The 13,541-nt window shown below is 53.4% G+C and overlaps 2 protein-coding genes across 5 annotated transcripts; one reads left to right on the top strand and one right to left on the bottom strand.

Moving 5' to 3' along the window:
* Positions 1-620: 620 nt before the first annotated feature.
* On the bottom strand, positions 621-6,135 carry RETREG2 (reticulophagy regulator family member 2). 2 transcript variants are annotated; one of them, XM_003272390.4, is made up of 9 exons: positions 5,674-6,135; positions 5,280-5,386; positions 4,551-4,581; positions 4,075-4,210; positions 3,580-3,664; positions 3,129-3,272; positions 2,871-2,965; positions 2,561-2,696; positions 621-2,324 (listed from the first exon to the last, which is right to left on the bottom strand). In XM_003272390.4, exons 1-9 carry the CDS (start codon positions 5,952-5,954, stop codon positions 1,708-1,710), a joined length of 1,632 nt encoding a protein of 543 aa, XP_003272438.2. In that variant the 5' UTR covers positions 5,955-6,135; the 3' UTR covers positions 621-1,707. The 2 variants fall into 2 exon arrangements, with proteins under 2 accessions (XP_003272438.2, XP_030658260.1); XM_030802400.1 differs by having other exon boundaries at positions 4,075-4,122; positions 5,674-6,079.
* Positions 6,136-7,011: 876 nt separating this feature from the next.
* Positions 7,012-12,375, top strand: CNPPD1 (cyclin Pas1/PHO80 domain containing 1). 3 transcript variants are annotated; one of them, XM_030802398.1, is made up of 9 exons: positions 7,012-7,168; positions 7,422-7,509; positions 7,938-8,046; positions 8,599-8,680; positions 9,162-9,282; positions 9,364-9,492; positions 10,070-10,131; positions 10,808-10,925; positions 11,147-12,375. In XM_030802398.1, exons 2-9 carry the CDS (start codon positions 7,441-7,443, stop codon positions 11,687-11,689), a joined length of 1,233 nt encoding a protein of 410 aa, XP_030658258.1. In that variant the 5' UTR covers positions 7,012-7,168; positions 7,422-7,440; the 3' UTR covers positions 11,690-12,375. The 3 variants fall into 3 exon arrangements, with proteins under 3 accessions (XP_030658258.1, XP_030658259.1, XP_030658257.1); XM_030802399.1 differs by lacking the exon at positions 7,012-7,168 and adding an exon at positions 7,240-7,289; XM_030802397.1 differs by lacking the exon at positions 7,012-7,168 and having other exon boundaries at positions 7,282-7,509; positions 9,162-9,492.
* The last annotated feature ends 1,166 nt before the right edge of the window (positions 12,376-13,541 follow it).

Below are 13,541 nucleotides of genomic sequence, written 5' to 3'. Positions count from 1 at the left end.
CCTCCAGCTGAAGGCGGAGGACATGAACTCATAAATGAGGCCATCTGCTCAGTTCTGGGCTTTTCTTCCCCGAAGAGGAAGGCTTGCCATGTCCACTCTTTGTTAAGCCAAGGTATCAGATTGGTTCTCTATAGTTCCCACATCCTTGTGCATCTTCCTACCTGTGCCCTATTAATGGACAGGGGCCGTTTCATGCATTTGCCGAAGCCAAAACTTCTTGGGTTTGGGTTCTGGCTCCACAATTTGCTGGGACCTGTGGCCTTCAGGAAACTTAACCTGTCTATAAAATGAAGTTAGTAACAGTATATATCTGAGCTGTGAGCAAAAATCTTAATACTACATATAGATCACTCAGAGCAGAGCCAAGCACATACAATGGACTCAGTAACTGTTAAGATACTATTTCTGCAGTGCTCCTTGGCTCCAACTCACTTCTAACACAGGTAAAGGTCCTCTATTGCTTGTTTGGCTTCCCCAGTATAGATAAATCTGGGCTGAGTGAGTTGTTAGCATGTAGATGGGTGAAGACTTCTTAACAAAATAGTGTTAAGGTTGTAGGCCACATGGTAAAACACAATTTATATGGTCCCACATTTCTACGGATTGGGAAGACAAAGCAATTTCCTCCTGCATACACTTTATTCACACATGCTAAATCTCACTAAACAGATCACACTGTCAGGGAAGATGGCTAAGGAGAAGCTAGGGTTGTCAAGGTAATCCTTGCTTCGGCCCTGTTTTGCAACAAGGTAATAAACAGCCAGAACAGACTGGAGTGAAGCAGTTTAAGGGTGAGGAGAGAATGCAGTGCAGTGCAGGGTGTGGAAGGCAGCTCACAGTCAGGGAGGCAGCAGTTCTAGCCAATCAACACTTTATTTTTCAAGTCAACACCTGCACAGATGTTAGTGTCCACTTTCTGACCCTAGTAGGGGGTCCCACTACACTTGGATCACCCAGAGGAGCAGTAAGGAAGCTCCTCATCTCAAGAGAGTGCATGCTCACCAACTCCAGTGCTGGCGCCATGTACTGTGGGATCCCTGCTCTCCTGCATCATGAAAGGCCGGGCTGAATGGGGCAAGGATGCAGTGAAGGTTACACAGACTACAGTGACCTAAGAGTGTAACTACTGGCCTGACCCACCGCCCCAGGTTTACTCTTTACTTCCCAGACCAGGAGCCTCCCTAAAGCTTGGCCAGTGCCCACGGGATAGGAGGAGCTGGCAAAGGATGGGGTTAAGCTGCTAAGGACAGACACAGCAGGGAAACAAAGCAGAAAGGAACACAAGACGAGAGAAAAATAAAGTGCCTGAACTAAACAACCAAGTGGGACATGAGGGCAGAGCAGCACAGGTCCCTGAGGATAGGAGGAAAAAGAAAGGGCCAGACCACCAGGGCTTGGGGTATAGTGGAATGAAAATAGAGATGAGGCAGGGAGGCAAGCGCAGGCTGTGGGAAGGACTTCCCTAGCCCTGTTCACATCCACTAACCCAAATGGAAAATTATTTACAAATTTAAAACCAATCCTAGGCACAGGTACTACACCATGCCCAGGACAGCAGGCAGGCAGGCAGGCAGAGGGTGGAATGGCTACCATCCGACAGCCAGCTTCCCCATGCACTGCCCCTCCCCAGAGTGGTAGGCAAAGGAGGAAACAGCAACACTCCTAGCCAGGAAGCCCTACTGTGCCTGCAGCTCCTTCCCCAGTGGCTCATGGCTCTGCCACGGCCTGAGCTTCTTGGTCTGACTGTACCAGAGAATGCATGTCGGGCCCCAGGGGTGGAGCATCAGGGGGTTTTGGGGATGTCTCTGGCTCCAAGCCCAGCTCTGCATTCAGCTGCTCCAGCTCCCCCTGATCCAGCAACTCAAAGTCCTCAGTGGTGAGTGCCTCTTCTTCCTCAGGGGCAGGCAGGGGCTTGGGTGAGTCCTGGGGAACAGGTGGGAGAATGGAAGGGGAGGGGGCCGGGTCACTTCCAACAAGGCAAAGTGGAGGTGACAGGGTGCCGGGCAGAGCAGTGAGGCCACCACTCACTGTCTTGGGGCTCAGTGTCTCCACTGGTCCTCCAGGGGAGCATTTCTCTCCATCTGGGGGGGACCCTGCCCCATTGAAGTGCGTGTTCACAAAGTGGAGGGGGGATGAGAGCCGCAGCAAGGTTTCCTTAGCTGCCACATCTTCTTCCTCTTCCTCCGAGTCCAGGGCTTGCCTTGACAGGGCTTGAGGACGGCCTAGTAGGTCTTCGGGAGGGGCCAGCTCTCCCTCCTCTCCCTCCCCTAGGTCCCGGCTTAGGGTTTCCTCTGGTTCACTTGGCAGGCTCTGCTGGTCCAAATCTGTGCAGAGAACAAAGAATTAAGAATGGGCCTGCTGCTGCTCTGATTAGCCACAACAGCCAATGAGTTCAAGGATGAGAACTCAAGACATGGAAAGCTGGGCCAAACCTTAGGTGTAAAGGTCTTTTAGGAGCTGAGTAGAATTAGAGTGAGTGGGCCAGAGAGCACAGCAAGTACCCACGGTAGGGAACACAAAGATTGTGGTGGGGAGCAGGGCAGCAAAGGGCTCCCCATACCCTCGGAGACATCAGTCAGCTGCGGAGTTGTGGCCCGGGATACGGAGAAGCCACCACTCTCCAAGATAGAAGCCTCCTCATCTGACAGCTCTGAGTCTGTAATGGCCAAGGCCAATGCTGTTTTCTTCACATCCACCTAGCAGGAGAACCAGGATGAACACGACATGTGAGGGGATAAGAGAACCAATTTATGAGGAGTATCCCCTCTCCCAAAACCTCTGGCTTCCACCTCCTTTGGAGGTGGCAGCTCCAAAGCAAAGATTTTTCCTCTGGCTTTCGATTTGAAACCCCTGTCTTCCCTGGACCTCACCACTGGGGAGAAGCCAGCCAGCTCTGCCTCGCTTTCACTCTCTGTCTCTGCCAGTGGCTCATCACCTCCTGGGGGTGCATTCTTTCCCTGACGCTCTAGAAAAGCAAGAGTAGTAGAGCAATGACCAAGCATGAATGATGGGAAGGGAGACAAACACAGCTAAAGAACTGGAGAAGATCTCAATTCCAGGGCATCTCACGAACCCCAACCCAAGGCCCTCCCACCCTTTCACCCTCCTGGATTAGGGCAGCCCCTTACTCCTCTTGTCGTGTTTGTGATGCAGGGCATTGGCTTCTGCCTTCATGCTGTAGTCCAGCTGCATGAGCAGGGGCTCCAGGCGAGTGTACATCCTCTGGATCAGCTCATGATAAACCACCAGGGGCCACAGCAGTATACTCAACACTATGGGTTAAGAACGTCAACTAAGAGCTCCCTACGCCAAATTCCTAAGAGCCCCCATTCCACTGGTCCCTAAACTGAAGTGCTGAAGGTAGGCAAGGTCCTTTCCCAAGGCTGTGCCAACCTCTTCTTGCCGCATCCACTGCCCTCCTCCCCCGGTAAGTCTTCCACAGTCACTAATACTAAAGCATCCCTGGAGATCTCCACAAATCAGAAACTGAGCAGGGAGAGCATAGTCTTCCCTCTGGGTCAGTCCAAGGAAAGAAGAAAGGAGAGGGCTTTAAATAGGGCAAGGACCGACCCTACTCACAGACAATGTAGGAAATCATAATCCCTGGAACATAGTGTCCCAGCACAGCCAACACAGCACAGCCAGAGCAGACTCGAACGCAGAACTGCAGAGAAGAGCGTAAGTCTAAGAACAGCACGCTGAGATATGCACCCCACTCAGCTGGGCAAGAAACTACTGCTCAGCTGGTAGAAGGATGTATGTACTCAAGGAATGGGGTGGTCCAGTTTGGTTAAGAGGATGCTCAAGACCACCAATTCAGGAAGCTGGCAATAGATAATGCCGACCACCTGTAATTCACACTGGTCTGCCTTGGCAGGAGAAAGTGCCAGGCTATCAAAAGCTTATTTCCTGAGGTGAGACTGCCTCCTGCACCAGGGACTAGCTGTGAACGTTGCCTCAAGAAGGCACCCAGGCCTCTTCTTTCAGGGTCTCCAAGCAGGGAGTTTATATCACTCCACTCCCGTCCCATCCCCTTCAGTGTAGTGAACTGTTGTATGATGTAGGGGAGGTTACCTGAGCTGGATTCTGCCTCTTGTACTGCAGCAGCTCCTGCAGGTGAATCTGGAAGGTGAGCCAGCTCTCAGCCAGGTATCTGCACAACTCGGGCACACTCAGCAGGTGCGGCCGGGCGCCTGACCCCGCACCCTCACTGGGGAGACATGACATGACCCCTGGAGGCCTCAGATACCTAGACACTTAAATCCCTCTGAGAATGCCAACGATATCTTTAGTCTAAAAAAGCAAATGACCCCACCTCCCAAAAGGAGGCTGTCCTGGTCTTAGGAAGCAAAGCCAGAAGGACCCAACCCTCTGCCCTAAAAGGAGCAGGCACACAAACACCTACACAGGAGCCTAGGACCATGAAAAACCCATGGCTTGTTACCAGTTCATTCACAATGCTGGGGCACTGCCCTGCTCCATGGTGACACCAGCACCGGCAAGCGGGACAGGATGTGGGCATTTGTCTTCAAGAGGTGGCCTGTACTCACCTGTCAGAGTGTGGCTCTTCTGGGGATGATGCTAGAAAGAGAGGGGCAAATCATTGAGTGGTAGGGGCCCTGGGAGACACTCCCCAAGGCAGAAATAGTTGTCCCTCCTCTGCAGCCCCAGAGCACTTTCTTCAGATGCCAATGGGGGAGCTGTTACATGTTTTTGTTTGCGTCTGTCTCCTTCTTTAGACATTACCCTTCTCCAACATAAGAACTACATTTTACTCATGCTTATCTCCCAAGCAACTCACACACAGCCTGTCACCTACTAAGTAAATTATACGGAGAACAAGAAAAACAACACTGACTTTCTATTTATAAGGCTTATATGTGAAGCACTATCATAAGCATAGCATGTGTACTAACTCATTAATCCTCTTCTCACCTCTCTATGCAGTTCTATCATCTCTGTTTTACAGATAACGAAATTGAGGCAAACAGAAATTGAGCTACTTTTACAAGGTCACAGACATGGTAAGTGGCAGAACAGGGAATGGAACCCAGGCAATATGGCTGCAGACTTCACCATCTTAACCACTGCACCTACAGTAGTATTAGTTTGCGAAAGGGGCAATTCTCATTTTAGGGAATTCCGTACAAAAAGGAAGTGGGCTATGCCTGGGAGGCAGGTGGCCTGCTGTACGTTCCCCTCGCCACTTAACCACACCCAGCGGAATCAGGCACCAAGCAAGTGCCCAATGGGTGCTTACTGAATGAAGAAACACTCACCTGAAACGTCAGGGAGAAAGCGAGGCTGCCAGAGATCCAGCAGAAAATAGGCCAAAAGTGAGACGCTGAGTAGGAAGAAGGGCCGGAGGGACGAGGAAGACAGCAACCTTAGGGAGAGACAGGCACCTCAGCAGTGAGTGGGTGAGACAGGCTCACGCATCCATCTCAGAAGGTGGAAAGGCGCCTACTGATCGGGCAATGGCACCTCCAGGCCTAACTCGCGACTCACGACTCAGAGATAGAAAAAATGGGCAATTTAAGCGGATGTCAGCCTGCAAAAACTGGGGATGGGTCATGCCCCCAGGCCAAGTGATAACCCAGAAAGGGGAATGGTGCTCTCGACCCCTCCCTCCCCCGCTCATCCCGGCCCCGCCCCCTCCTCCGCGGGGGTTACCAGAAGAGGCCGTTGAGCGCGGCAGCCGTGACCAGGCTGTGCAGCGGCTTCTCCCACACCAGCAACCGCTGCGCCGTCGCCAGCACCGCCTCCCAGCCGCGGAGCCGCAGCCACAGCGTCGTGGCCAGGCGTCCCACCGCCTCGGCCGTGGCCGCCTCCTCCTCTGCCTCACTGGTGGCCTCACTCATGCCTAGGCTCAGACCCAGACCCAGGCCCAGGCTCAGGCCCATCCCCGGCCCCCCACCCGCGCCGGTGTTACCCCCGCCACCGCCGCTCGCCATAGCCCCGCCGCAGCCGCCGCCCGAGCCCGCGAGGAGCCAGGGCTGCGCGGCCGCCGCTGGGGGCGCGTCAGGCGGAAGGGGGCGCCGCGGAGGACAGCAGAGGCTACGGACGGGCGTCACGTGACGGCGGAGCGCTGAGCCCGTCACGTGACGCGGCCTCGCCGCCTGGATAGGGCGGCCCGCGCATGCGCGCCGGCGGCTGCCGCTGACCCTGCGCCTACACAGCTTCGTTTTCTGGTTGCTGAAGTCACCTGGGGTCCGAGTCCGGGTCCCGGTCCAGGCAGTCCAGCCCGTTTTCTTATTCCACAGTGGGCAGGGCGGCTAGGGAGTGTGGTGCCGCCCCGGTGTCCCTGTGTGGGGCAGGAAGTGGGCTTCCAGATTCCCAGTATACCCGTAGGATCCGCTTCTGCTCGCTCAGGAAGGGCGGTGGCCGTCCCATTACTCAACCCTCAACGCACTGGTCCTCCCAGTTCCCTCCCCTCAGTGGGTAAACAAACACACCAGCGCGTGACTCGACAGACTCGAAAACAACATCTACTCAGAATAGTTCTTTCTTTCCTATCTCCTTAAACTTTCCCACTTCCACATATCGGAGCTTCTTCCCACCTCGGCCTACTCAAGCATGAGATCGGAGGCGGGAGGTGGGTTTCAAAACAAAACCTTGGGTAGATGCAGTTTACTTTTGGGTGGACGTGTTGACACGTTTTGAGGCCTTACATTCGCTTAAGATCACAGAATTTCCGCAGTAGCCTTAGGTTTAAAAGTTCAAATTACACTTAAAAAAAACCCCTGAGTTTCTCTTCCTTTTCATAGTTCACCCACTGCTAAATTTCTTGTGTGTCCTTTCAGACGCTTTTCATATGCATTGCTGAGTATGTATAATCTCTCCTTCTAAAAAGCAACTGGGAACAACTTCCTGTTGTGCGTTTCGTCTTATTCACATTAACTTCTCCATTGCTACGCCTGGCTTGTTCATCCTCAGTGCGGCGTGGTCCCCTAGGATGGGGCGCCTGGGGCTTGGCCACGTTCCGTGAGACCAGGAGTTCGAGTCCGGCTCCTGCCCGCGGGTCGGGGCGGGAGGCTGGGCTAGACGAGCGGCAGGAAGTACCAGGCGCTGACTTGCGGGTGGCATCCCCGCGGCTTGTAAACGCCGGGTGGACGCGGCACAGGCGGAGTACGCGCCTCGCAGTCGCGTCTCCTTTCTGCTCCGCGAGGTGAGCGCCGCACGGACGCTCGACACCTCACTTCCCGGGCCTAGGGCCCCGCGCGCCGCGCCAAGCGCGGGGCGGAACAGGAAGAGGCGCCCGCCAGCCCGGGCCCCGCCTTCCGCCGCCGGTGGGAGGGAGCTGCCAGGGCGAGGGCGAGGGCGGCGGCCCGCCCCGGGGAGGCAGGCGGGCAGGTGGACAGGCGGGCAAGGACAGCTCTGCGAGCCCCCTACAACTCGTTTCTTTCCGTTCACCTTCGCAGGGCGGCGACTGGCGGCGCGATGGACCTGACCGGGCTCCTGCTGGACGAAGAAGGCACCTTCTCCCTCGCCGGCTTCCAGGACTTCACGGTGAGTGGGCGGCCCGCCCCCTCCCCAGCCTCCCGGCGCGCCCCTCCGGGCCTGAGCGGCGCTGCGAGCTCGCCTGACTGCTGTGCCGGGATTGGGCGGCAGCTGCTCGAGCAGTGCTTCCTTGAGGCCGCGGCCGCTTGAGCCGGGAGGGAGAGCCGCGGAGTATAGGAATGGGGGTAGAGGTGGCCACACGAGGGCCCTTCTCGGAGTACTTCTCCCGGGGAGCCCTCGATGGGGGTGGGGGCATTCCTGCCTCTATGGACCAGGCTGCCATTGGCAAGCGATTCACAGAACGCGGGTCTGGGTAACGCACGGGCCCCCTAGCAACAAGGCCGGCCTGTCCGCCGCCCCGCCTTCCAGCCCAGAGCCAGGATCTGCATTATACCTTTCCCTGCCCTTCACCCTCCGCTGCCCCTGCCCTGTTTCAGTTCCTCCCAGGACACCAGAAGCTGAGTGCCCGGATCCGAAGGAGGCTGTACTATGGCTGGGACTGGGAAGCCGACTGTAGCCTGGAGGAGCTCTCCAGCCCGGTGGCAGGTTAGGCAGTGTTGTGTGACTGGACAAGTGAGAAGCATGAAAATGGGATTGTCATCAGCCACTAAAATGACTAGAGGTTTGCCCCGTGGCTGCACTGTCTTCTTCATTGCTAGCTTGTTGCTACTTGGTTCAAGAGGGCAGTTTGCATTTCCCATTCTTTTAGCCCAAATGAATAAAAAACATTGCTACCACATATATCTATACAAATCACTCTTGATTTATATATTGAAAAGTTAATTTTCCAAGGATATCCATCATATGTTCCCCAAGTAAACAAGGCACGTTTATGCCACAGATGAACAGCAGTGACAGACAAATCTGGATAGTTTGACGTGACAGGGCAATAAGCTTTCCTGTTAGAGTGAGCTGAAATTCAAACTTGGAATGGACTTTTTGTCTCAGTGTGGGAGAATTTGATCTCTATTTTGTTACTATGGCCCTGTCCCCAAGGCCTCAGAAAATACAGATCTGGGTCTTCTGCTAGCAGTGGGGACTGGTGTGTTGGGTGTGGGTGCTTGTTTGCTCACTCAGCCTTCCTTCTGTCCCTTGCAGACATTGCTGTGGAACTGCTCCAGAAGGCAGCCCCCAGCCCTATTCGCCGACTCCAGAAGAAATACGTAGCTCATGTGTCCCGGTGAGCCTGGAAATGAGGATAGGATGAGAGTGTTTGGGCCCTAGAGAAAGGGGAATCGTTTTTTCTTTCTTTTCTTTCTTTTTTTTTTTTTTTTTGAGACAGTCTCGCTCTGTCACCCAGGCTGGAGTGCAGTGGCACAATCTTGGCTCACTGCAACCTCCGCCTCCTGGGTTCCAGTGATTCTTGTGCCTCAGTCTCCCCAGTAGCTGGGACTACAGGCACATGCCACCGCCCCTGGTCAATTTTTGTATTTTTAGTAAAGACGGGGTTTCACCATGTTGGCCAGGCTGGTGTCAAACTCCTGGTGTCAGTCCACCCACCTTGGTCTTCCAAAGTGCTGGGATTACAGACATGAGCCACCGTGCCCAGCCAGGAATAGTTTTTTTCCAAAGATAAGAGGTAAAGACAGGAGCGAGCATCATAAGACTTGCAAGAGCTGAAGGACCCTTGGGTTTAATTAGTGATCCTTTCTACCACCCAGGGAGGCATGTATCTCCCCATGTGCTATGATGCTGGCTCTGGTGTACATTGAACGGCTCCGGCACCGAAACCCAGACTACCTGCAGCATGTGTCATCCTCTGACTTGTTCCTGATCTCCATGGTAAGACACCCCCTCCCCGTCTCCCTAAAGAGCCAAGAGCCTGCTATGAGCTCTGCTCCACCACTTCTGGTTCCTCTGCAGATGGTGGCCAGTAAGTACCTCTATGATGAAGGGGAGGAGGAGGAGGTCTTCAATGACGAATGGGGAGCTGCTGGGGGTGTGGCCGTGTCCACTCTCAATGCCTTGGAGAGGGGCTTCCTGAGTGCCATGGTGAGCAGCTGTTCTCTCTCTTGCTCAGTTTCCCTGGCCCATCTTTAACTGTCCTTTAGTCCTTTGTTCTCTCTCAGTCTTCTGTTGGTTCATCATTTCTCTTCCTGTCCTCCTCGTGCCTTTGTGTTAGTGTCTTCCTTTCCTATCTCTTCAGTACTAACCACAGTTTTTGGAGATTCGTAGAGCAGAGCAGTGAGGCCAGGAGTGGAACATTTCCTCGCCTCCTCTATTCCTCCAGGGCCCCACAGGGTACACTCTGAGTCAGAGTTTATCCTATTGGGTTCTGAGTATTTGTGTCCATACTTTCTCTGCCCCTAGACGTTTAGCTCCCTGTGGACACAGACCATTCTCAGGGTCATTTTCTCCCCTCTTGCTTAGTGGAGAGTATAATGTGAAACCAGGCAGGTGGTGATTCAATGAGTTAATGTGTAAAAACTTTTGAGACAGTATCTGGCACATGGTAAGTGCCAAATATGCATTAGCCATAGGGGCGGTTGTAGTTGCTGCTATGGCTCTTATTATTAAATGACTGTGGCTCATCCAAGTCTGGTTTGATGTCCTCTCTTCTTACTTACAGGATTGGCATCTCTACACTGACCCTCGGGAGATCTTTGAGGTGCTGAGCTGGTTGGAGAGCTGGTAGGTTCTCAGAGTTGGGAAGAAGAGCTCGAGGGATTTGGGGGCTGAGGCCTCAGCCATAGGAGCTAGAGATGAGAGTCTGTGTAACTGCGGGAGGGAGGAGACAAGAAAGAGAATTGCCCAGATAGTGGTTCCCAGACCTGTCTGTCCTCTTCTTCATCACCTTTGGGAAGGTGAGAAGCAGCTTATTTAAAATACATGTATTGGGCGGGTATGGTAGTTATGTCTATAATCCTAGCACTCTGGAAGGGCGAGGCTGGAGGATTGCTTGAGTCTAGGAGTTCAAGACAGCCTGGGCAATATAGCAAGATGCCTGACCCTACCAGAAAATAATACTAGCCAGATGCAGTGGTGTACACCCATAATCCCAGCTACTCAGGAGGCTGAGGCGAGAGGATCATTTGAGTCCAGGATGTTGAGTCTGCAGTGAGCTATGATTGCACTACCGCACTCCAGCCTGGGAGACAGCAAGATCCTGTCTTAACAAAATAAATAAATAAAAATAAATGAAATATAGGCCTTGGTCTCACCCTGAGTTTCTAGATCAGCAGATAGCCTAGGAATCTGGGTTTAACAAGCTTCCCAGTGTTTCCTGGTGGGTCCTGAGTGGTATGAGGGTGCCACTGGACTGGCTGCAGGAGAGTTGCATACTCTGTCATTTCTCCACTTCCCCCAGTGTGGCTGAGCAGCAGGGACGGCGGCGAGGCTGGTACACCTACACAGACCTGTGTGTGCTGCTGGAGCAGCCGACCTGGCAGTTGGCCCTGGGCTCCCTCTGCCAGCGGCTGGTAAAGGTGAGGAGGGGCTCAGAATGATAGGGAGCTTGAGCAGGCCGGTGTGTAGGGTGGGACGGTGTGAAGTGATTGCCGAAAGGCCCAGGAGATGGGGTTGGGAATAGATGGGCAGAGTGGGGTGTAAATGGCTATAGAGACCTCCAACTGGAACACAAGTTTCTAGAGATAAGGGGTGAATGTGTTAAAGACAGAATCCTTCTTTCTTACCTCCTCTCCTGCAGCTGTCCTGCCTGTTAGCTGTGGCATATGTGAGCAGTGTGGCCCTGGCTGTGGCATCGGTGGCCGTAATACATCAGTCCTTGGGGCTGTCCTGCACCCCTACACCTGGGCCGCCTGACCTTGGACTGACCTCCCGTTGCCTCCTGGAGCCCTGCATACCTTCTGTGCCACAATGCCTGCCGTCTCCCGCTAATGTCTCCAGCTGCCTGGAAGGCAGCATAGGGCTGCGGTCACTCTGGGGCAGTCTTCTGGCCTCACTAACTCCTCCACCATTGCCTCCCCCAGACCCCCCTGCCCCTCCCACTCTTCTTCATAACTGCCACCTTTGCCAGAAGCTCCAGAGAGACTCCCCAACCTGCCATGCCTGCCACCGCCTCAACCATACAGTCCCCACTGTGCTGTCCAGCCCCTGGTACCATACCTATGGCCTGGCTCCCCGCTGGCCTTGGAGCCCGGTGCCCCCTTCACTTCCTCAGCCTCAGCAGTGTTCCCTTTTCAGTGTCATGGAGCTGGCTCGCCTCAAGTCTTTCATTTTTCCAGGCTAGGTAGGGCTGCGAGGAATGCATTAAGAGGGTTTGGGAGTTTCTGAGAACCTGGAGGAGCAAAGCTTGATTTAGATCCTGTCTGCCTCTTTGGGTCCTTGGCAGGTCCCCTGTCATCCTGGGTGGGAGCTTATGGGGTGGTGGGGCAGCAGGACTGAAGGTCATTCACTCCTAGATCTCAGTGGCTGGCTGCTTGGCCAGGACAGTGATGCCACCAGGGAGAACTTCCGCTTGGTGACCAGGGACATGTCCCAGATGGACGTAGGAGAGGCCCCTCTCTGCCTCCCTGGGATTTTCTTGACTTTTGATTTCCCTAGGATGGAAGAGTATAGGTGGGAGATAAGGGAAGTGGGGTGAGAGGAGAAAGGAAATGTTGGCATGGGCCTGTGTGATGTCCCTGAGGCAGAAGAGCCAGGGACTGATGGGGTCAGGTGGGAGCTGCTGGGTAAGGCAGGGAACCCTCTTCACTCCCATTCCTTAGCTTTAGTCTAATGGAGCCAAGGACTGCTGGGACCTTCAACCCTGACCTTTTGTCTTCCAGTCTTCTCTTAGTGTCCTGCTCCTAGGTTTCCCTCTCTTCTGGTTCTTCTCCCGGGTATTCTCTTCCCAGGCCTCTCTGGCCACTGCTTTGTATCAGGGTTTTTCACGCTTTTGTAGAACTGAGGTTTCAATAAACAGTTTCAGTTGCATGGCCTGGACTTTTCCTTCTGCGGCAGCCCTTCAAGTTTTTTCTTCCCTGTATCTGCCTTCCAAGCCTCCCTGCTTCCTGATCCTGTCATCTCACAAACCGTTTTCTCAGCCTCATCTCAGGACTTTCCTATTGTTTGATAGGCATAGGCTTCCATTTCCAACTTTGTTCCTGCTCCCAGGACCCTGGGCCCTAGCACTGCTCAACTTGGGATGCCATGGGACACAAACGGTGACTGTCCTGTGCCTGAGTTGGCCCTGTCTGTCACTTGTTGTGGGTGAGCACTCTCCTCGTGGATCCCGAAGCACATCTCGTGGAGAGGGGCCAGGCCTTATATCCAGCAGAGCCTTGTGAGCTCCTGAGGGCAAGCCACGAGGACGCTTCTCTCTCCTGACCTCCTCACTGGTCTGACACATGGTGATGGTCACATGGTGCTTAACAATTCCAAGAACTTGAAGAACTCCAAGGCTGGGTCATCACTGGAGGAAGGCAAACAGTCTGGGCAGCTTGACTGAGGGTATTTGGGACTGCTGAGGATCCTTCACAGAAGAAGTGGTTCTGCCCCCTAGGGGGCATTTTGGAAATTTATGGGCCATTTTTTCTTTGTCAAAAGGATTCGAGGGGATGGGGTGCTACTGGCATTTCATCAACCTGGGCGGGATGCTAGACATCCTGAAATGCTCAGACCTCCCTTACTGTGAAGAATTCCCAAGACAACTTTTGAATGACCAGCTTTATGTATATGAAAACCTTGTTTATCTGAGCCTAGAACTATCTTTGCACATGTAAACGTAAAATAGTGTTTGTGCGTTTTGAAAAGACTCAGTTTGCTAGGAATTTATTCCCATGTAAATTAAAACGACTTTGTTTTGCTTGGCACCTTAACCAAGAGTTTGTTTGCCATTTTGGGAAATCGGGTTACCAACATCAGAGTCACCGATAAAGCACCGATATCAGCTGGCATTGCAGCTATTGCAACCACAGCGATTCTCATGGGGTGTGGGATTGGACTACTTCATTGTACTTTATTGTCTTCTGATTTAGTTGTGCTTAAGCCTTCACATAATGAAATACATGTTGTTATGAATTTTATTCTTTACAGTGAGCACGTTTCAGGTAGTTGTGGTTGTCACGTGTGATGTAGGATATATTATCCACAAGTTTCTT

Source organism: Nomascus leucogenys, chromosome 22a, assembly GCF_006542625.1.
Source record: "Nomascus leucogenys isolate Asia chromosome 22a, Asia_NLE_v1, whole genome shotgun sequence".
Classification (NCBI taxonomy): Eukaryota; Metazoa; Chordata; class Mammalia; order Primates; family Hylobatidae; genus Nomascus; species Nomascus leucogenys.
Note: the sequence above shows the minus strand (reverse complement) of the source record. Positions and strands in the feature narration are given on the sequence as shown.

What these genes read in the sequence shown, in the direction of transcription:
- RETREG2 (XM_003272390.4), bottom strand. Translation starts at nt 5,954, where the DNA reads ATGGCGAGCGGCGGTGGCGGGGGTAACACCGGCGCGGGTGGGGGGCCG. An exon ending in GCGCTCAACGGCCTCTTCTG is followed by an intron (nt 5,387 to 5,673) that starts GTAACCCCCGCG and finishes TCTCTCCCTAAG; the next exon opens with GTTGCTGTCTTCCTCGTCCC. An exon ending in AGAGGCAGAATCCAGCTCAG is followed by an intron (nt 3,665 to 4,074) that starts GTAACCTCCCCT and finishes TCTTCTCTGCAG; the next exon opens with TTCTGCGTTCGAGTCTGCTC.
- CNPPD1 (XM_030802397.1), top strand. Translation starts at nt 7,441, where the DNA reads ATGGACCTGACCGGGCTCCTGCTGGACGAAGAAGGCACCTTCTCCCTC. An exon ending in CCGGCTTCCAGGACTTCACG is followed by an intron (nt 7,510 to 7,937) that starts GTGAGTGGGCGG and finishes GCCCTGTTTCAG; the next exon opens with TTCCTCCCAGGACACCAGAA. An exon ending in GCTCTCCAGCCCGGTGGCAG is followed by an intron (nt 8,047 to 8,598) that starts GTTAGGCAGTGT and finishes TGTCCCTTGCAG; the next exon opens with ACATTGCTGTGGAACTGCTC.